Source organism: Mesoplodon densirostris, chromosome 7, assembly GCF_025265405.1.
Source record: "Mesoplodon densirostris isolate mMesDen1 chromosome 7, mMesDen1 primary haplotype, whole genome shotgun sequence".
NCBI lineage: Eukaryota > Metazoa > Chordata > Mammalia > Artiodactyla > Ziphiidae > Mesoplodon > Mesoplodon densirostris.
This window is the reverse complement of record NC_082667.1, coordinates 111,757,550-111,779,511: the sequence shown is the minus strand read 5'-3', so window position 1 is coordinate 111,779,511 and position 21,962 is coordinate 111,757,550. Positions and strand designations below refer to the sequence as shown.

Here is a 21,962-nt window from a genome sequence, read left to right as displayed (position 1 = left end):
TGTAGAACAGAGACCCAGGCAGAGGAGGCCCCAGACACCAGCCCAGACCCTGGCAGCGCCCTCCAGGCTGGTACTTTCCATGGAGAATAAGGCCCCCTGCCCCTGGAGGGGCCCAGAGACCAGCCGGGCTGCAGGATGAACAATGAGGTAAGAGGTTAGGGGCCCCAGAGAAGGCATCTCTCCTCTTCTCCCAGGCCACAGGTGCCCAGCACTGAGCCAGGCCTGGTGTAGGTTACCTTGTCCCTCTCCTTTTGGATGCCCGTCTCCAAGGTCACCAGCTTCTCCTGCAGCTGGTCCAGCGCCTTCTGCTCCTTCTGCAGCAGTACGCGCTCTGCTTCCCTCTCCCCCTGCAGCAGTGCTCGCTCCATTTCAGCCTGGAGGCAACAGCAGGGTCCCCGTCAAGGCCACTCAAGGCAGCTGGACTCGGGCCACTCTGGGGCCATCACCGTGCCTGGGGAGGAGCCCAGCCAGGGCCCTCGCTCTCACCTCTCGGGCCGACTCCTGCAGCTGCTGCTCCAGCTCCTTCACCCGGACTTTGAGCTGCCCCACTCGCCCCAGCACCTGAGCCCGCTCCTCTTCCAGGGCCAGCACCTCTCCCTGGAGCTTGGCACTAGGTGCATCTTCATGCTGGAGGGGAGGGCAGCCATCAGCTAGGGGAGCCTAGAGCCTTCCAGGATGAGACCAAGGAAATGGATCCCCATTTCTCAGGGTGCTCGGAAGGGGCAGCTTGACTGAGATAGGAGGAAACGCCCCTCCCTGCACGGGGAGCAATACAGCTTGGCTAAAAGTAATAGACTCACCACCAAGTGCCAGGCCTGGGTGGGGCTCCAAGGAAAGCCATGTCATAAAGCATATTTGTAGCTTGGGAAACTCATCAACACCTCCCCCTCTTCCTTGCCTCCTCTTTTTTTTTTTTTTTGGCCCCGCTACTGGATACGCGGATCTTAGTTCGATCCCAGAGCAGGGATCGTGGAACCCACCCCCCCTGCGCGGAGTCTTAACCAGTGGACTGCCAGGGGAGTCCCGCCTCCTCATTTCTACACCCTGATGTCGTCCCAGACTTCATATACTTCCCCCTCGCTGGGCCTTGCCATCCACCACACATGCGTGCCTCCTCAGCTGCGGCAGGCCACCCCGCGCCCCGCCTCCTGCTGGGTCCCCCCTCCTGCTGGGTCCCACCTCCTGCTGGGTGCTCTCCGTGCTACTGCACTCCTCCTTGAGATTCTCCTCATCTGAGCGCTCCACAGTCTCCCACAGGCGTTGGGTGGCACCTCCAGGCTCCTCGTTGCTCCGCCCAGAGGCCCCAGTGCCCCCCGCAAGGCCTCGTGAGGGCCTCCGGCCGGCCAGAGCCAAGGCTGCGGCGGCCTCCCCGATGCTGGGCAGCTCCCCGGCCTCAGGTCCCCCGTCGGCCCGGCTGTACTCGGCGCATAAGTTCAGGATGGTCTCCAGGCGCTGGCGTTCCTGGGGAGGGTGGACAGAGCAGGGCGTAAGGGGAGGAGGCTGGGTCCCAGGAGGGCTAGAGCCAGGCACGGTGTCCCGTCAGGAGAGAGGACTAGGACACTAGGGGCTCGGGGTCAGAATCAAGTCAGGAGAGCCCAGAGCCCAAGGTCTGGGGAGGCAGAGGGAAGGAGGGTGGGTGCCCCAGAGGCGGGCAGGAGGAACAAGGCTGTCGTGCCACCTGCCCACGCGGCCAGCCCCTCCTGTCTTCCCGTTTCCTCTCCCTTCTCATTCTGTCCCAGGGTGGGCTTCCTCGTGAACACACAGGGACACACCCAGAAACACACGCTGGTAAGCAGAGTAAAGAACACAAGGAGACACAGATAAACACGCAGGTGTTTATGCTGACACGGATACACGCAGATCCAAAGACACCAGGGCCCACAGAGACACCGCCACATATCAGTACTGACACACAAGGACACAACATGTACCCCGGGCCTGCATTAACAGGCAGCTACACACAAACACACCAGTCCTGACATGCACAAACGCACACTGGCACACACACGGATAAGCACAGTCCAGCACACAGACAGGTGGGCACCGACCGACACAAGCAGGGCCGGAACACAGACCCAGAGGCCCACAGGGACCTGACACAGGTTTACACAAAGATGTGCTTAGCGTGTATACACCCTGCCCGAGAGGCCTGGGCCACAGCCCTCCTCATCCCCATCTCAGCTCCAGTCACCCTCTGGCAGCCCTTGGCTCCTTCCCAGCAGGCCGGGCTGCTGCCAGCACTTGAACGTCTGGGCCCAGGTGTAGTGCTCCGTGGCCCAGCTGCTGCATCCGCCCCTCCCCACACAGCCCACCCAGATACCTCCCAGGGGCCTAAGAAGGTGAAGGAGGGATAGTAGAGGCATGCTCCCGGTCGGTGCCCCCTCTCCCACTCATAGCACTCCAGACTTGGGGCTTCCCCCAGACTCTCTCTGGGGTCCCTCAACCTCTGGTGTCTCTCACCAGTTTGGCCAGGACCTCCCAGACACTTACCCAGCTTCCCTCCTGCTGCTTACCCAGTTCCATAGCAAGAAAACCAGGAACAGAGTCTCAGCACCCAGGAGGCTGGGCCAGTGGCCCCGCCCCTGCCCCAGGACCAAGATAAGCAGCCCTGTGGAGATGGGAGGGGCAGGGCAGGCAGCCTCCATGATTTAAAGTGGCAGGTGGGGCAGGTAAGGGCTGGGGAGGCACGTGGGGCGGGGCAGGGGAGGGGGCGGGAAGGCTGAATGGAGTTGAGGGAGGCTGGCCCCACCACTCTGCCTGGGCCGGGTTCACTGCCCCCTCTCCAGGATGAGACCCCGGCGGGGGGCAAGCACTCTTGTCTAGGCCAGGCAAAAACAGAAGATATAGTAACTTAGAAGACTGGGGGTCCTGCCTCATCCCTCCCGGACCCAGCACAGACACAAGGTCCCACACCCTCACCTCACCCAAAGCTGTCCCAGCCTCTTCTGAAAGGGCTCCAGGCAAACCTCCTCAGTTCTGATTCTCCTCCTCAAACCAATCCCAGTGTCCCTGGGCCCCCAGGAACCCCGTTCTTCTGCTCGCAAGGGAAAGAGGGCAGAATCTATTTTCCTGTGCATGTGCTCCAGCATGGACACACCAGCCAGCGCCCCTCAAGCTCCCTGCTCTATCTGGGGAATCCCAGCCCCAACCCAGCTCAGATGCCATCTCCAGGACAGCTGCCCAGAACCACACCCAGCCCCCAAAGGCACCCACACGTGTGCGCGCGCGCGCACACACACACACACACACACACACACACCAGCACACATAATTACTATCACACAGACTGACCTGGATCAGCCAGGGGGGCTGCCCATCCTGTTCTCTTCCTCTCCCCTGCCACCCCCATTTCCAGACGATCCAGCATGGGCCAGGATGAGCAGCTCCCACCCATTTATAGAGGCCAACGAGAAGCAAGAAAGAAGGACCAGAGTCTTTTCTAAAGGATAAGCCTTGGAAGGACAGGAGACGTGGGTTCCAATTCCAGCTCTGCCAGAACTTGCTGTGTGACCTTGCACAAACCCATTCCCCTCTCTGGGCTTCAGCCTTCTAATCATTAAGACCTGCTTCTCAAACTGAGACGTACAAAGCTTCATCATAAATGTGGTGTGTTTTCCTAGAGCTTCATTGTATTCAGATACATAATGTGAAACTTCTTTTATACATGAAAACAAACATTGTGTTATGGAATAAATGCAAAGTGAGCATGAATTTGAAATAAGGCCTTAGAGACTTCAAAGAAAGTTCTTGTTCAGGGCACCAGAGCCTTGAGATACTGGTCACTACGGTGTATCCCGGAAGTGGAGAAGCTTGGGAAGCCCAGGCCCTGTCCACGGGCCCCTCCCTCCCTGCCAGCTGGCCCACCCACACTCTGGCAGAGCCCGTCATGGATGCCAGCAGCCTCCCTGGCATCCGCTCACCAGCCTCTCCATCTCCTGCTCCCGAAGCCGCTCTTGGCGCTGCCGCCGGTGGTACTCCAGGAGGTCATCCTCATTGTCACTGATCTCTGTGATGCTGTTTTTCCGCTCCCGAGTGACAGGCACTCGCAAGTCCCCACTGGAGAGCTTCCTCTGGGCACGGGGGCTCTGGTGGGGTGAAGCCCCAGTCAAAGAGCCCAGACTATAAGCCGGGCTCAGCCTGCCACTGAAGCTGCCCTTGCGGGGTGCCAGGGACTCCCCGAGTGTGGGTGAGGGGCTCCGTGTCCTACGGCCCCGTGCCCCCAGCGTCACGGAGAAGTCCTCTGGGGAAGCCCCATGGGCTGCCCAGCGCCGGGGTCGGGGACTCTCTGCCACTTCCCTGGTTAGTTTGGGATCTGGGGTGGTCCGGGCGGGCATGGGGGAGAGAGCCCTTCGGGACAGAGATGGGCTCAAGGGAGGCAGTTCTCTCATACTGTCCAGGCCCCGCCGGCCTAGGCGGGGGCTCTCGGGAGGCTGCAGGGTGCGGGTAGCGGACCCATCGGAAAATGTTCGGCCCACCAGCTGGCGTGAGGGGCTGGTTGTCAACACCCGCTCAGTGCCTGGCAGCTCCCGGAAAGGGCTGGGAGGGCGGTCCTGGAGCGTGCCAATCTTGTTTCGAGGAGCAGGGACTGGTGGCTGGAACTTGGGGCTGCCAGGAATGCCGGTGGGTTGGCCACGGGCACCGGAAGCCGGGTATTCACTCAGGCCAATCGCCACCAGGGGCAACTGCCCCCCCGGCCGGGGGCTCTCGGTGGCTCTGCAGGCCACTGCCAAGACAGTGGCTGCAGGGCTGTCTGTCCGCAGACCTCGGAGGCCAGGGCTGGGCGGCCTCTCGTGACCCCCCTTCCTGCCCAGCCGGGGGCTCTCAGAGGGGCGAGCACCACTGGGTCGGGACTGTGAGGGCTGCAGGGCCAAATGGTAGCTAGAGGACCGGGCAGGCACCAGGGGGGGCATGGGAGGGGCTGGCTCCTGCCCACTGGGGGAGTGGCTGGCACAGCTTCCACTGCTGGCTGGTGAGGAGAGCGGAGAGAAGGCTGGAGAGGTGTTCTCATAGCTGGAGCCCATGGACATGGCGCCGGGGCTGGTCGCGGGGGACAGCAGGTAGCGGCCACCATTGGCCATCGGTGACAGTGGGGAAGTGGCGGCAGGCTTCTTGCCAGCAGCTCCAGGCTCCTCGAGCACCAGTGAGTCCATGATCTCCTGCAGGTCCTTCTCAATAGAGCTCACCAGGGAACTGTGGCTGCCACAGGCTGCGGGTCCCTGGGTTGCAGGCTGTGGGGTGTGGTTCCCGTTCACCAAGCTTTCTGATTCTGCTGAAGGAAAACGCAAAGAGGCCTCAGGACCTGGTCTTCATCTCCTAGGCCCTAGGGAGCCGCATATGCACAAGAGCGAGCACTCCCATGTCCTGCCAGCAGAATAGGGCTGGAAAGGCTCTGGAGAAGCAGCCAGGAGATCTGGGTCCCAGTGCCAGCTCCACCACTAACCTGCTGTGCAACTTCCCCAAGTCACTTGCCCTTGGTTTTGCCTTCTGTAAAGGCAGAGGGCTCTCCTGGCTCTAACATTTTATGACTTAGGACAGAGTTGGCAACAGGGCCAGGCACTTCTAGGCCTCATTGTTGCCTACTCACCCTAAGACTAGGCTCCTCCTCCCTGCCTTGGTTTCCTCAACCTCCTCAAGCTCTACTTCAGGAAGGACAGGTGGACGTTCTGCAAAGGGCATGGGGGCACGCTGGGGAGCGGGCCAGAAGTTCCGGGGAGGAGGTGGTCCCAGTCTAATAGGACATAAGGGCCTCCCAACACAGCAGCCGAGACCCAGGAAAACACACACACAAAGCCTCCAGGGCTGGGCGAGGGGTGTATGCAGCACCACTTTATCCAGTCAGAGGCAAGGGAGGGGCCTGGCCCTAAAGGCCAGTTCCTGGAAGCCAGGCTGGGCAGCAACTAGGTGCAGCTCAGTGCCTCCAATTAGCCCATTAAGCCACGCCAGCAAGAGCCTGCCTTTGCCCTGCCCCAGCCCTTGTCAACCAACCAGGAGTCTCTGAAACCACTGCCCCAAACAGCTGAGGGAGTGGCATGACAATGCCAGGCTGGGAGCAGGGTAAATCTACCCAGGGAGTGGACTGGGAACCCAAGCTTCTGAGCCTCCAAGGGCCTAGAAAGGAGAAGAAGAAAAAGGCTTTGCAAGACTGAGTCTGGGTCCAAAATTATGGGGACTGTGTGGGACCAAAGGCAGAGGGGTTGCCGTGGATACTGGTGATCCCAGGGACCACTCATCTTTCCTCAGGTCCCCGGGTGATCCATTGAAGCCACTGATGCCACCCTGCTAGGTGCACCTGACACACATGTCCACCTGTCCCAGTAGCACATTGACACCTGTCATCCCACAGCCATCTGAATACCCGTGCAAAGTCTGGGGTGGCAGGCCTACAGGCAGCCTCCTGATCTGCACCCAGCCCCCTAGGCAGCTGGGCTGAGGGGGGCTGTGCTGGCTCCCCGGGACAATCACCAACTCTCCTCTGGGGATCAATAATTCACACACAAACTGCAGCTGCTCCACTGAGCCATCAGCTGGCATGGCATGGCCTGGGGGTGGGGTAGGGCCCAAGGACATGATCACAAGCAGGTGGGACGCCCCCTCCCCGCCCCAGAGCTTACAGCGGCTCAGTTGGATGCTTCCTTCTGCCCCCACAGGCCACCCTCAAGGGTGAGGCTCCCTGGTAGTGACATAAGAGGGTCAGGGTCCCAGACACCGAGGTGGCACCTTCCAGGGCAGTGGGACACAGGCTGGCACAGCCCCCCATCCCTCAGGCACATGATTCCCCAATTCCAGCCAAGCAGCACTTCTTGGATCTCTTCCAGTGGTCAGACTGCCTGGCACTCTCCACCAGTGGCCCATGGCAGGTGGCAGCAAGCCCAGATCATGGGTATTGTCCTGCCCTGACGCTGCAAGTGCGGCTGGAGTGGGCAAGGAGGAGGACTGTCCATGGGGTGCCACCAAACTAGCCACGTGCCCCAAGTGGGTACCTACCCGGGCCAGGACTGTAGGGGGGTCCAGGGGCCCGGCCCCCTGCCGGAATCATGCTCTTCATCCACTTGGCTTCAGCCGGGTGGTTAAAGCGGAGGAAGGTGGACTGACCCAGGCACAACATGCAGCCTGCAGAGAAACCAAACGCTTGGAAAGGCAGGCAGAGCTGAGGCAGCCCTCACCCCGCAGCACCAGCAGGCTCACCCCAGGCTCCGAAGAGTCATCCCCACCTGCGCTCAGCGGCATCCACTTGGTCCACACCCGACTCCCCCTGTGCCGGAGGCCCCAGCCCAGCTCCACAGCACAGGGCCGAGGGGAAAGAGCTCTGGTTTGTAAGTCCTAGTCCTAAATTTTCTTCATACTACCTGTGAGATCTTCAGGTAAAGTCACTTCACCTCCTTGAGTCTAGTTCTCTCATCAGAAAAATGAGGACAAAACCACTGACCTTGAAGAGTTAGAAAGACAGTGTATGCCAGTGCTCTGTAAGTGGAGAAGGCTCTCCAGAGAACACAGACACCCATGTGCCTCCCATCATGATCCATCTATCTGCCACTTGGGTAGAAGGGTCAGTCTGAGAGGCAGCAATTTCCAGGATCACAAAAAAGCTCTGAGATAGGGGACAGGGAAACACCGTGGATCAGTCAGATGCCCCTGCGGGGACCAGAATTCGCTTCCTTAAGAGAGCTGCCACCCTTTCTGACAGTCAGGAATGACTGCTACCCTCTTTCTCTCTGTCAAAGCACTCTCTGGCCTGACATCGTCCTGCTCCTTGGTCTCCCCTGGAATGCAGCCAAGCCTAGGCCAGTGGGCCCAGCCTCAACCAAGCACATTCCCAGGCAGTAGACACAAGCCCAGTCCTGCCCAGGAAGTGTGAGTGCATGGAGGGGGGAGGGCATGTGGGAGCCAGAAAATGTAGCCAGGGGCACCGGGAGTGTGCACGGTGACAGGTGTGCCCACTGTGCCTAAGCCTGTCTGGCAGAACTCCTCCTCCCAGCCACACCAGGTGCTAGAGGGCTTCTGCACAAGATGCTCTGTTGGGAGAAGCCAGAGACCTGGTGGTCTCTTCCACCCACTCTTCCAATTTGTCTATGCCCTTGGCCCCTGGCCCAAGGCTCTTCTCTACCCAATCTGGTGCCACTTGGCACCCCAAGCTTCATGCCAGTCTGAGCTAAGACAGGCAGGGAAGTCTACATTCCTGGACGCTGAGACAGTTCAGCTCAGGCAGGCCACAAGGGCATGGGGCATCCCAGGCCACGTGGGTACCTTGGCCGCCCACTGAGGCGCTCAGGAGCCTGTTGGGGGGCCCTGGGCATTGCCACGGATCGGGGGCTAGCAGGCTGAGAAGCCCATAGCAGACAACATAGTAGACAAAATCACCCACTTCTTCGGCAAACCCACAGGCCCTCCCAGGCAGGCACCAACCATTCTAAAGGCTGATGGGTGGTTAGGAAAGGAGGGAGCCTTCCCTGCCAAGCCACCAATCAGAGGAGCTGATCACAGAGTAATCATAACCGGAATAAATAATAGCCAGCCACACTGTCCACCTAATTACAACCACGGCTGTTTCAGAAAGAACCCTGCCATTCCCCGCCCCCTCCTTTCAGCCATTTAACAAGCTAATTAATGATGAGTGTGCAGGGTCTAGACAGACCCACTCAACCCTAGGTTGATGGGGGGCAGGGAGGGAGTGGGGACGGGGCAGATCAGGAGCCTGACCACATAGTCCAGAATGGGAAGGAGGTGGGGAGGCTGGGTGGATTCCAGCCCATCAGTGCCAGGCCCAACCAAGGAAGCTGTGGGCACCTACGGATCCCGGGCCCTGGCCCCTAGAGCTGTGAGTTCCCTGCCCCTTCCTCTGCCCCTCACCCTCCTCTATACAAGGGGTGTGGCTATGCTGCCTCTGGGGCTATAAATAGGTGATGCCAGGCAGCAGAGCTGGATCTGTATTAATAGAGCGGGCAGGAGGGCAGTGGGACTGATTGCAGCTCAGCTCCTGCCCAAATTAACTTTCTATTTGCACTCAGGGGCCCCAGGCATGGCCCCAACTCTGGTCCCATGCCCCCAGGGGCCTGGCAAACCTATATCTGGGAAGAAACCTCCTCTCTGCCCACTCCTGCCCCACACCTCCAAAGGTCAGTCCACTCACGAAACCCAAGAACCCCTTCTCATCCAGGCAAAGTTGTGTTTGTGCCCCTCCTCCCCAAAGGGGCTCAGGGCCCAGCTGTGTGCAGGTGGGTGGAGGAGCTGCACATCTGGAGGGAAAAAAACAAACGGGGCAAAGGAGAGGGTGGATCCTATCTCTGAGAGATGCAGGGGGGAAACACTACACACAAACACACTCTCATCCCGGCTCACACACATACACACTCAGAAACACACAGACACACAGATATAGGCAGACAGCCTCACACTCAGAGCAACAGTCACTGCCCTGCTGGCCACACAAATAGAATGAACTGGCCAAAAGGAGGCTGGGGCGAAGGGAAGATGAGAGGAGGGGCCTTGGCTCCCTCCATCCGAGACCCACTCTGAGCCATAACACAGGCTCCGCTCATCCTAACCAGGACCCCTCAACCCTGTAGAGAGGCAGGTCCCACGGAGGGGACCGCCCAGTGCTGGGGAAAATGAAGTCTGCCCCGCTGAGGAGTGGCCCCGAGCCCAGGCGCCCCACTTAGATATGTTCAGGGCTCACACACACGATCGAGCCTCACGGCCTCAAGCTCCCAAGCGGGGCCAGGGACCCGATCCCCCTCCTCGCACGCTTCCCCACCCCCTCCACGCCCCTCCCAGCCCGAGCTGCTCCGCGCCCGGCTGCCGGGGCTGCGGCCGCCGGGGGCTGAGGACTCACCACCGAATCCGGACCTCCGGACCGCTCGCCCCTGCTAGCTCGAGCCTTCCAGGTCCCCGGCCCGCCCCGGGCCTTTGAAGAGGCGGGCCGACCTCCCGCGCCGCCGGCTCCGGGCTCGGAGCAGCGAGCGGCGAGGCAGCAAGCAGCCACCAATGCCCGGGGAGGGGCGGGCCGGCCACTGGCGGCGGGGGAAGGGAGCCTGGGAGGGAGGGACAAAGGAGAGGAGGAGGGGAAGAGGAAGTGATGGAGGAGAGGAGAGGAGAGGAGAGGGGAGCGGGATGGAGAGGGCAGGGCGGGGCGGGGCGGGGCAGGAGCCAGATCAGAAGTCCGGAGCCCGGGTCAGGAGTAGAAGTGGGGCAGGGAGGAAAGGTTCCAGGGAGATGACAGAGAGAAGGAAAGGTGAGAGGTAGATACAGAGGCCAGAGGGTGAAGAGCCAGGAGGCAGAAGTGAGGAGAATTGGGGTCTCACTGAGACCCCGCTGTGGCCAGAAGTCACCAGAGGCCTAGGAGGGGGCCGGCCCAGCCCCTGACTGGCTGGGCACTTTGGGCCAGTCACACCCTCTGGCCTTGTGTTCCTTATCAACAGAGTGAGGAGGCTGGCTTGACGACAGCAGAGGTTAAGCTCTGACAGTCTATGGCTCCATATATTAGAGAGAAGAGTGAAACTCCTGGGAATCCAGCTAAGTCACTGGGTCCAGCTCTGGCCCTCAGTCTGCCACCGTGACAAGTGCAGGCCAAGGCGGTGCTCTGTGCAATGTGAGCAGCACTGAGCCCAGCCCTTGTCTCCACCCTAAACACCTCCTCCTTTGCCCCCCTTACCCCCACCCTCCCAGCAGTTCACCTCGCCCCATGACCCACACATAGCCCCACACACTTTCTCCCAGGTACACACCAACACCCGCTCAGTCACACAGACACCACTCGGCTGTGCATACTCTGAGTCACACAGATACCCCAGTTAAACACGTCCTGTCTCTCACACACATTTATTCTCAAACATACCACCCCTCAGGCACCAGCCTCTCTTGGTTATACCCTCACTCAGGCACAGGTAGCCTTTCACTCAGTCCCCAGAGAGACTCTGAAGTCAGAAAACAGTCAAACAATTTTTCCACCCTCACTGAACTCCTACCCACCCAGCCATACTACACACACACACACACACACACACACACACACACACACGCACACGCACACACGCTCACATACAGCTTATTCCCCTTCTGAAGGAAAAAGGAAAACCATATAGGGTCAAATGCAAAATAGGGGGAGGGTTTAAAAAAAAATCTCCTCAGGAAATGTGATTCATCGGTCTGGAAACTGTGACGGCCAGCTGGACAGACCCAGACGGACACAGAGGATACCGCCAGGGAGAAATGGGGCAGGAGGCAGACACAAAGAAGTGGGGAGCTAGGAGCATTTGCTTTTTCTCTCCTTCCTCTGAGCTTTATTAGTCAAGATCTTTATCAGTCTTATAACAGAGGACAGTTGGAGGCATCACTCCCATTTTACAGAAGGAATAACTGACAGCTGGGTGGAAGAGGAAGAGGCTCAGTGTCCTGGATCCCAGAGGGAGGCAGCTGGATAACTCTGGAATCCTGGCTCACCAGCCACATTCCAGGGAGCCTCCCCTGCTGGCCCTCACAGAAGCCCCTACCCACCAAGGAGGCGCCTGGGGAGTGAAGGAGACTCCAATGAAGGGCTGGCAGTGAATGCTGGGAGAGGATGAGGACCTTCGGTCTAGACAGCCTGGTCCCTGAGCTTCATGGCTTTCCGGGCCCTTCCCTACTTGGTCCCCTCCCAGATCTTTCATGTGGTCTGGCGATGTGGTCTCGGGGCGGGACAGCCTAGACCCAGAATGATATTCCTCCTCATTTCCTTGGTCCTCTTCCTAGCTCCGCCTCTTGCTCTCTTGCTCTGTAGAGAGAGGGCAGCGTGGGATGTCCCAGGATACCCGGGGATAGGACTGAAAGCAGGATCTTCCTGGCTCCCATGTCCACAGCTTTAGCTAAATGTTGGCATCTGTTTTCTGCCTGCTTCCCCCCACCCCCTGGCCAGGCATATTCCTGCTGGAAGAGCCTGTCACTGCCACCCTGCTCGTGATGACGTGTGCCTCTCCAATTGCCTATGGCTGGGCCCAGTGCCCAGAATGATGCATCCAAGGCCCGGCCCAGCCAGAGAGGGCTCCTTGTTATTTCTAGGGTAGCCCTCTGTTTTTCAAAGAGGGGGGTCCCCCCTACAAGGCTGGATCGGGGGAACAAGACAGGGAAAATGATCCTCTTGCATATATGCCCACAGATAGGCACATGGCCAGTGAGTTCTCATATCCTCACAGGCGCACACACGGACACTTCGTTACCATCAGCCCTGAGTTCACCCCTGCCCCCAACTTGAACACTCTGATCCATAAACACAAGGAAAGACACAAACACAAAGATACACAAGCCCAGAGACACAAACACATCCGGAGATACATAAACACACTCCAGTTACACAGACACATAGAGATAGCACATGCACCCCCGAGCCACCCAGTTTCCAGGGAAACGCACTCCCAAGAATGTCCGGAGTGGGGCCAGGCAGGGCTGGGCTTGGTGCCTTGCTCCAGAGATGAGACAAGGAAACCCTCAGCTCCTGGAGCCCAGGGGAGGGGTAGTGCTGGGGAGAAGAACACCCGTTCCTTTGTGCCTGTGCCTACCCCTCCCCAGGCTGCCAAGCTTCTGAGACAGGCGAGCCTAGACAAGGCAGCTATGGGGGTGGAAGGGAGCGAAAGGGAAGGGGGTTTAGGGTCAGGAGAGAGTGGGAGGGTACATAGTTGGCAGTGTGGGCTTTTGGCTGGGCAAGAGTTGGGGGTCACTTGGGCCACAGGAAATGCCTAAGAATTCCATCTTGGCCCAGGCCCTCCCTCTTCTCAGGGAGCTAAATGCTGCCCTGGGAAGACCAGGCAAGAGAGGCCTACAGAGCACCGGTTCCTCCGCCCTGCTCACAACGCACAGGGGAAGACAGTTCTTGCTCCCGACCGTGAGGGATCTGGGGCTGGGCTCTTTCTCCAGCCTTCTTTGAACTCTGCCTCGGCCTCTCCTTGCTGTTCTACTGTCCCACTTCCATGTATCCAAATCTTGGGGAAGATGCTCTCTTTGAGATGGGAGAGGACGGTCAGGAGCCAGATGGCATCACAGCCAAAGCCTCCATTTATGGGGTTCCCCCTCTTATCTGGAGTCAGAGAGGCCCTGGAGGAGATGAGGGCCTGCTTGCTGCTGCTCCTGGCAGACCTGTCTCACTGGAGTCTGTTGTCCCCCCGACACTCCCAAAGGCAGGAAGGTTGGGTCTCCTGGGTCAGCCCTGAAGGGAGAGACCCCGAGAGGTGTGAAGAGAAGGAGAGAGGGAAACAGTGGAGTGAGTGGGATTTCCACTGCAAAAGAGCTTCCAGCCAGTAAGAGGTAAGAGTCCCAAGAAAACACTGCCAGGACATGGGTCCTCCTACTTAGAGCCAGGCCTAGTCCAAAGCTCCATCCTCTACCCTCCACCCAAATCCAGTTTTGTCATCCCCCTAATATGGTGCTTCACTGTATACATTGATGTCCAGGGCAAACACACCTGGTTTATCAGAGTGCTACCTGGCCAACTCCTTACCTGCCTGGTCACCATAGTAACCAGAGGCCCAGTTTTTAGAGCTCCCTTACACAACGGAATGGCCTGTTGCTTTGGGAAACAGGGTGGTAACCATATTCATGACCCAGAAGCTACTGTCAACAGTGTTTTAACAGGAGTGAGCGTGTCCTCAGATTTTGCCATCAGATTTTGCCCTTGTCCCATCGCCATTGTCCTCAACAGCTCCCCAACTTCAACAGCCTTTCAGAACAACTCCCTCTTGGCATCATGGAGCCATATGCCACTTTCCCCTCGCTGCTGCTCCAACTGCTCCCCCCTAACGACCACGAGCGACCACTGCAGCACTCCCCATGCCCTCTGAGAGCAGGAAGCAGGCCCTCTTCTCTCCCCACGGTGGCAGGATGGGGGTGACCAGAGAAAAGCAGGTTGAAGACAAGTCTGGATGCTGGAGGGGTTTCGAAATGCTCCCGATCCAGATGCACCTGAGCACCCCACCCCCAACTTGGCCACTCAGGCGGTTACCATGGCAACCAACACAGCAGGCTTCCCCTGCACCTGTCATGCACGAGCTTTTAAACAGCTCCCTAGGTTCGGGGCTGTCAGAACTCACCCTGAGTGAGTCGGGTGGGCTGCCGGACCAGGAGCCCATCAATAGCGCAGGCATTGCCACAGGGGTAGAGGGTGAGGGTGCCCCGCAGGTTCTCAATGTAGCAGTGCTCTGGAGCCAGGCCTGGACCCTGCAGTGAGATGTCCCTGGCTGCAGAGCCGATCACTGTCCTCCCTGAAGACAGGAGGCAAACTGAGTCAGAGGGGTCGTCCAGGCTGAGCTGGCAGAGATGGGGCAAGGAGGGCCACACTAGAAATCTCCTGCCACCTCCTACTCCAGGGAGAATCACTGGCCACCCCTTTGGGGCCCCTGAGCCTGGTCGAGACAGTAAGGGGTAGAAGCTCTTCTCAGACCCAGAGATGAAGGCCCGAAGGGCACAGAGGATCCACAGATAGAGTAGGGCAGGGGGACTTTTCTGCAGACCTTCCCTTTGTCCCCCCGTGCTCCCTCCCTAAGACCTTTTCCTCCTTCCCTGTTCTCCCCCATCTTTTCCTCAAACTCTCTCTGCCTCCTTCTTCTCTCCCTCCCTTCTGCCACCTGCAACCCTTGCCCTCCCTCACTCCCCTCTCTTCAGTTCAACTCTCCCGGGGCTTCCGCAGGCACAGCCCCTCCCCCTGGCAGAGCCCCTGGGACCGGTATTTGGAGAATGTGGGGAACGTGGTGTCACCCAGGCAACAAGTGCAACCTCGAGAGTAGAGAGGAAGGGCAGAAGCTGCAAGGTGGAAGGGGCGGTGCCAGGGCCTAACTAGGAGGTCTGCTCCCACTACCATCTCTCCATCTCCACCAGCACCTTCTCCCATGCCAGGCATTGCCCTGGAGGGGGCCCCCTTTCTTCTTGGCCACAGTGGTTGCCAAGAGCCATGTGCTCTCCTGTTTCAGTGTCCTCCTCCTGATTTCTAAGCTGATCTTTAATCCCAGTCATGGAGCCAGATTAGTCTGGGCAGGCAGAGACAAGGGAAGCAAACTGGTGGGGTAGGTGGCACGGCCTCCCATTTGGGGGAGGTGAACACTGCCAGCAGGTATCAAGAGGGCCCCAGCACATGCCAGGATCCCAGGGCAGGAATGTCTATGGGGATGGAGGGGTGGCAGGTCAGATGCCCCCCAGACTCACCTTCCTCCAGCGGCAGAAGAGTGATGGCCGTGCTGAGCCGCCCGCTGCCCAGGCTCACCAGATGGGGTTTGTCCGTTTGCACTTTCAGCCCTTTGCCTGTTTCGATCAGGTCCAAGGGTCCTTTCTGCAGGTAGTGGAGGTGGGGGATGAGCATCATGAGACTCCTGGGCGGCACCTTACCACCCTAGTCCCCGTCGTCACACCAGCACTCTCTCCAGCACCTGCCCTCTCCAAAGGGCTCTGAGGGTGTAGTGCAGAATCCTGCACAGAGCAGTATTCCACTAAATTGTAATTAGATCTGAATCTAGGCCACTAACTCGTCCCACTGGATTTATCTCAAGTCTTGGTTTAACTGCCCTTTTTGTCTGTTAGGACAGAAACAGGAGAAAGTAAGGGGAGTGGGGAGGTGCTTGGTAAGAGGAGGGGGTACTGGTAGAGGGGACCGATCAGGACTTGTCCCTGTAGACCTGTCCGTGGCAATCCACTTGGCCATTGTTTGCCCCTGTTAAACTAAATTACAAGAGAGGGCAGGGCCTGGATCGAGGAGAGAGATACAGCTCAGGGTCAATCTGTAAAACACTTCCTGACTTTCAAAGGGTATTTTCTGGGTGAACCAATTAACCTAATTCAGCTAAAGACTTAGCTGTTAATAGGCTTGGGACCTGGGGAAGAGCAGAGGTAGTACCGCTGTCATCCTTGGGCTGGGACCACGTAGGTAGAGGAGTCGGCACATCCTCACCAACAGCCCGCTGGCTGGCCCTGCCCCCAACCACACTCACCTGCACCATAGCTGGGGTCTTGCATCCAGGGCCCACTTGGTTCCTATTGATAGTGTCCATTGTCCTGGGGCTCCAGAGCTCCTGCGGACACAGCAGAAAACAGGTGAGGTGTGGAGGCCAGGGTAGAAAAGGGCAAGGAGTAGGCTCTGTAGCAAGGTTCTCAGGGAAGGCGCAGGCCCGTGTCACCGTGGTTTCCAGCATGCTCCTGCTGAGGGAGAAGTCAAGGCAGCTCAGGAGCTTCCTGGGAGAAGGCAATGTCGCATCTTCAGCTACGGCGTGGATACCACACCACACCGGTCCTGGCCCTTGCCACACATAGGAAGCCCAAAAAGTCCTATAGGGCCCAACCTGTACTGCTGTACTTTCTTGCCTCTGACACCCAGGACTCGGGCCTTGGCAGCTGAGGACCCTCACACAACTGGAGCCGTAAGCAGGGTGGGGGAAATCTACCTTAGCGGGAGAAGCAAGTCCAAGGAAGTCCCTCGAGGGACACTGGTAGACAGGGGGCCCCAGGTGGGTGGCAGGGCTGAGCAGGAGCTCCCTCCCACAGCCTTTCCCTCTCCTTCTTCTCCCTTTGTCTATTTTCCCAGGGGTCTCAGAAGGATGTTTTCTTAAAGGAGACACACGGGAAAAACGCAACTATTCCTGCCATCTCTTTGTCTCAATTCCTGCACCCTCTCTTCCCCAGAGAGCAATCTTACCCCCAAACAGTCAGCAAAAAAATAAAAACCCTCCATGGTGACTAACACTGGGAATATAGGACTCTGGGGATCTTCACCTGATTTGGTGCTGTAGGAAGCCGAGGTCCTTTGAACCAGAGGTAAAATACTGATAGATTCCAGAGCCAGAACTTGAACTCTTCCTCACTCATCCCTTTCTCCCTGGCTCACAGTTTTGGTACCTGCAAACTCTGACGAAGGACCTTTGTGTACTAATATGTACCTACATGCCCATCCTTGGCCAACTTGCTAAGGTTCATCTGCTGCTGAACAATGTTTCTGGGGAAGTTGAAAAGAGTGTAACTGAAGGTAGGGAGGGAGACGTAGGAAGGCAGGGTGCCCCTCCACTTTCTCTTCCAGCCATCTTCCAAGGGACTTGGAGAAGAAGTGGGGGGGAGGAGCCAGCATTCCAAGTAACGTCTGACCCTGGCAGTGGGGCCCAAAGGCCTTAGCCATAGAGTTACTAATTTTACCCTCCCAGCTTCCACCCTTCCGGACCTGGACTGCATCGTCTCCGTCACCATTTCCACTCAAGCTGGCGGAAGAGAGGCTGGAACAGGGCCTGGGGCCCGCCCCAAGTCTGCCTGGGAAGAGGGAAGGCAAAGGCCATTAACCTACACCAAAGCTCAAGCTGGCCTGGCACCTCCCCAGGAGATCTGGCCAGGGGGAAGAATTTCCAGGGACTGAGACTGCTGTATTCAGGGAAATCCCTCAGCATTCTCTGAGGGAGGGGAGGCAAGAGAGTGGGCTGGGGATGGAGAGTTTATATAAAAGAGGGGGTAAGAAAAACAAAACGATAAATAATGGTGAAGGAAAGGCATCATCACTTAGTGGAAAGAGCTTTAGATTGGGGTACAAGAGCCTTAAATTTTAATCCTGACTTTACTATTTATTAGCTGAGAGATCTTGGAGAAGTTACTTAACTTCTCTGAGTGTCAGATCATTCTCTATAAAACTGGAATAATGATTTAAAGAAAAAAGAAAGATTGTTTGGATTACTGCTTGCCTGGGGCTAGGGGTGGAATGGGGAGTGAATATAAATGGGTAGATTTCGGGGGGGGGTGATAGAAATGTTCTAAAACTTATTTGTGATGATGGTTGCACAGATCTGTAAATATACTAAAAATCACTGAATGTACATTTAAATTAAGTGAATTTTATGGTATGAACATCGTACCTCAATAAAACTATTAGGGTTTTTTTTTTTAAAAGATGATTGTCTGGAGATTCAGGTATTATATGAAATGATACTCTGTGAAGTGCAAAGCACTATAAACATGCCAGTTATCAGTATGAGCTTCATGAACTTGAACAAGTCACTTCACCTATCTGGGCTTCAGTTTCTTCACCTGTCAAGTTGTCATTATCACTCTGTGAGGTAGCAGTGGGTGTGCTCATTTATTTACACCAAGGATTTCAAGTGCAGATAAAGATTGTAAAGGAATAAGGTTGATGGGGAACACGAGTGATTGGAGGGGAGGAGAGAAGGGAATAGAAGGTGAAAGAAGAAGGAGAGATAAGGAGAGAGGTGTAGGGAGAGACAGAGAAGATAAGAAAAGATGTAGAGATTGGGAGGCGCGGGGCTGTGGCCCCAGCTCCGAAACCTAATCCAGGTGAAGTGGAAAGGTACACCAGACCAGCGCGTCCCAGCACGCGGGCGGCGCTCTGACCCAGGGGCTGCGCAGCGGCCCGGAGAGCAGCCACGGGGCGGGGGGCGTGGGGGACGGGTCGGGTCGGGGGGGCGTGGGGGGCGTTGGCGCCCTCTCCTCCCACCCCACCCCCGGCCAGGAGTGCCAAGCGGGCTGCTCCGGGGCGCCTCCCACCGGCCGACCTGCTCCCGTCCCACCGGGCTGCCCACTACCCGGGGCTGTAATTACCCACCCCGCTCGCCCAGCCCGGCCTCCGCGGCCTCTCTGGGAAACCCCGCCCCACCCGCTGCCAAAAAAAGGCCCCTGCGGTGCGAGTCCAGCTGTCGGGGAGGAGGGACTGGGGGAAGCGCCGCGGTCAGCCTCGGCTCTCAGTAGCCCTCCTGCACCGCGAGCAGAGATGCCCAAGGTCCTCCTCGGGCTCCGGGTGGCAGAGGCCTGGGTGTCTGGAGGGCCCCTTGTGGGGCGAGGCCGGGGCTCCGGCAGGTGACCCCGCTCCGGCACCTCCGGCCTCTCGGCCCAGCGCGAACGCCCGGGCATCCAGGCCACGGGGGATCAGCAGCCCTACCCGGTCCCCAGCTCTCTGCGCCTCGTGGGGCGCCCAGAGTCACCGCTTCGGGGGTCTCGGCACCTTAGCCAGGGCGGTGGGGGCCCAGGGAGCGGCCGGAAAGGTCTGGAACCGACAGGCACTGGAGGAAGTCCAGACTCCAAATTAGGCCCCAGAAGAAAGGTCCGAGGCCGGCCCCGGAGCGAAAGCGGTCCCGGCGGAGCCCCCGCACGGGTGCTTCCGCTCCGGTCTCACCTGTGGCCCCGGCGGCCAGCCCAGGCCTCGCCCCGGGCGTCGCATGGCTGTGGCCCGAGCCCTCCGGGGCAGAGTAGGGATCCTCTCGACCCGCCGCCGCCGCCTTCGCCCGCCCGGCAAACATCCGCCCTCGAGGAAGGGCCGCCGGCAGAGGAAGGAAGCCGGAAGGGAAGGAAACTGAGGCTGGGAGCCCAGCGGGCGGGGCGCCGGAGCCGGGCGAGGGCCGGGGAGGGCGCGGGGGAAAGCCAGGGACGGAGGGAACTTCGGGAGAAGGAAAACGAGGGGTCTGCGGAGGGACGGGGCGGGTGGGAAGACGAAGGGATTTGGAGGGAAATAAGAAAGAGGGAGACTGAGGGATGAGGGAAAAGGAGGGCTGGGGAGGGAAGACTGAGGGCAGAGGATGGGGAGGAGGGGAAGGAGGCGGGAAACCGGATAGAGTCCAGGGAACGCAGAGGTGGGGGGAGACTGGGACGGAAAGGTAGAGGGACTGGGGGACGAAGGAGATGGGGGAGACTGGGGACAGAGGAGTCCTCAAGGAAAGGGGGTGACGGACCGGGGGAGCAGTCGAAGGTACCCAGGGCCGTGGAGGGGGAGACCGGGGTGGGGGGGCGGGAGGCGGGGCCCTGGAGTAAAAGAGGGGGCCGGAGGGCAGACCGGGGGACCCAGGAGTGGGGAGAGACCGTAGGCGGGCAGCCGGGGCTGGAAGAGGCGGCGGGACAAGGCGAGAGTGTAGTTCGGGGGTGTGATTTTATTTGTGTGCGGGGTGGAGGTGGGGTGCCGGAAAAGGGCAGCTCTCCGAGGCCGGGAGGCCGGGGGACTGAGTTGGGTTTCCGCACGGAGGGCTCCCTGCTGCCCCTCGCCGCCCTCCCCAGGGCCGCCAGGTGGGACAAGGCCGCAGTGTTGGGCCGCCTGCTGGGCCGCCCCGCCCGCCGCTGACGCCGGACAAGCGGCCTTTCTTTGGCCGGGCGGGGAGAAGGGGCCGCTTGTTTGCCCGGCGGGGGAAAGGGGCGGCCCCCAGACACCGCCGGCTCCCCGCGGGCGGCGGCGGGAGGGGGGCCGCGTGTGCAGCATTTGTGTGTGTGTGTGGGGGGTGCGTGTGTAACAGTCGGCCTGTGTGAGGACTGAGTGCGTGATGGGTGTGTGTGAACGGCGGGGCCGCATGTGTCGGGGTGCGTGGGCCCGGGGAAGGGCGTGAGCGCGAGGGGCCGCAGGTGTGAATGTGGGCTTCCTGGGAGGGCTGCGGGTGCTTGGCGTGTGTGTGGAGTCCTAGGTGTGCGCTGGGTCCCACACGTGTCACGGCGGAGAGAGACGCAGCTGTCCGCGTGGCGTGTGCGGTGGGAAGGGTGCGTGGGTGATGCCGGGTGGGGCGCCGAGTGTGTCTGCGCGTGGGATGCCTGACGTGGTCGGGAGGTTGGCTTTGTGTGTGACCGGTTCGATGAGTCAGCCTCGGGACGGCTGAGCTAACGGGCCCAGTATGCAGCCCCGCCCCGGCGCCCTGGGTCCCCCGTCGGACCGCTCGGTCTCCCGGCCCAGGCTCCCCTCTTGCCCGCCTCGGCGGAAGCGTCCGCGGGCGCCTCGGCCGCCCAGCTGCCCCAGCCCCCCGCCGCCCCCGGGCGCCCGCGCTTCCGCATCCCGGAGGAGCCCGGAGGACCTGGCTCAGCCCCGGCACCAGGGAACTCCGCAAGGGATTCGAATCTGGACCGTGCGGGCGTGGCAAGAGCGGAGACTCATTGCCCCGAGCTTCCCCCCTCTGGCCTCCCAGACCCCTAAAGACGCGGGGCCTTGGAGAGGGCCGGGGAAGCCTCAGATGTGCCACCCATCTCCTGAACACACGCAAGAGTCCCTCCCGGACACCACTGCTTCCAAGCCGGACTCCGCAGCCCTTTCCTGTCCGCCAAGGCGGCCCGGCCCGGGACTGGAGCTGAGATGCCCCGGGGGACACCCCCGTTCCTGGTGCAGGGCTCTCAGTCCTTCTGTCGGCGAGAGAGGGGAGGTGTGGGGAGCAGGCGGACGAGACCCCGCGAGTGTCGCCCAGACGTCTGGGTGCCCGAAGGAGGGTCTTGGGACAAGGATCCGCGTTCCCCCCGGGGGGAGAGCGCAAGGGCCCCCTCTGGCGGCGGCGCGGGCGGCGGCTCGGGAGGGCAGAAGCAAGCAGCTCTCGGGAAAGCAGCGGAGCGCACTCCGCACAAAGCCTCTCGCGCCCCCACGCACTCACCTGTGGCCCCCCTCCTCCCCTACCGGTTTCTTCCGGGCTCTTCCAGCCCAGAGCTGATCTGAGGGCTCTCTCCAGGTCCCTGGGACTTCCTCTTATCCAGTCCCAGCCGCGCAGCGAGCAGGACCTGCAGGCGTAGTGGTGGAGAGCGTTCTTACCTCGGGGGGAGAGGGGGACACTGGTTCCTTCGCCTGGCTCGGCCGCCGCGGCCCCAGGCTCAGAAGGACACTCTTGCTTTTCCCTGGGAGCCCACTGAGTAGGAGGGGAACGAGCGGGTCCCGCCTCCCTACCCCACCCCCCCGCTAGTCCCCGCCCCCGTCCCCCGTCCCGTCCGCCTGGCCAGCCAGAGGAGACGCCCTTGTGGGACTGGAGCCCAAGATCCCCCCACCCACCCTTTCCCATAGCAGCACGTCCCCCCACCCGCCACCCCGGCCTGCACAGCGCCCGCTTTGTTCATCTCTCTGCAGCTGGGCTCTCCACTACCACCACCACGTACACACCCCTGTACCCACTCACCCTCCCCTTCGGACTCTCCTAGACCACTCTCCACCCCTAGGCTTTAAGGCTCTTCTGAGAGGGTGTTTTTGATAGTTTTTCTCTGAACACCCGCCCACACACCTTCTTTTTTTCTCACTTTAGATGCCT

General features: G+C 59.7%; 1 protein-coding gene across 8 annotated transcripts in view; it reads right to left on the bottom strand.

Moving 5' to 3' along the window:
- Nucleotides 1-21,560, bottom strand: part of PHLDB1 (pleckstrin homology like domain family B member 1) — a 45,009-nt gene extending 23,449 nt beyond the window's left edge. Inside the window, exons 1-9 of one of the 8 annotated variants that reach the window (XM_060103596.1) lie at nt 21,321-21,560; nt 15,939-16,019; nt 15,160-15,283; nt 14,052-14,222; nt 6,985-7,110; nt 3,921-5,269; nt 1,180-1,461; nt 487-627; nt 237-374 (exon numbers count right to left, since the gene is read on the bottom strand). In XM_060103596.1, the coding sequence (XP_059959579.1) occupies nt 237-374; nt 487-627; nt 1,180-1,461; nt 3,921-5,269; nt 6,985-7,110; nt 14,052-14,222; nt 15,160-15,283; nt 15,939-15,998 (2,391 nt within the window). In that variant the 5' untranslated portion in view covers nt 15,999-16,019; nt 21,321-21,560. Of the gene's footprint in view, nt 1-236; nt 375-486; nt 628-1,179; nt 1,462-3,920; nt 5,270-6,984; nt 7,111-9,829; nt 10,019-14,051; nt 14,223-15,159; nt 15,284-15,938; nt 16,020-19,105; nt 19,431-21,320 lie in introns of those variants that run through there. The other 7 variants (XM_060103597.1, XM_060103594.1, XM_060103593.1 and 4 more) reach the window with 7 other exon arrangements.
- Between the last annotated feature and the right edge of the window lie 402 nt (nt 21,561-21,962).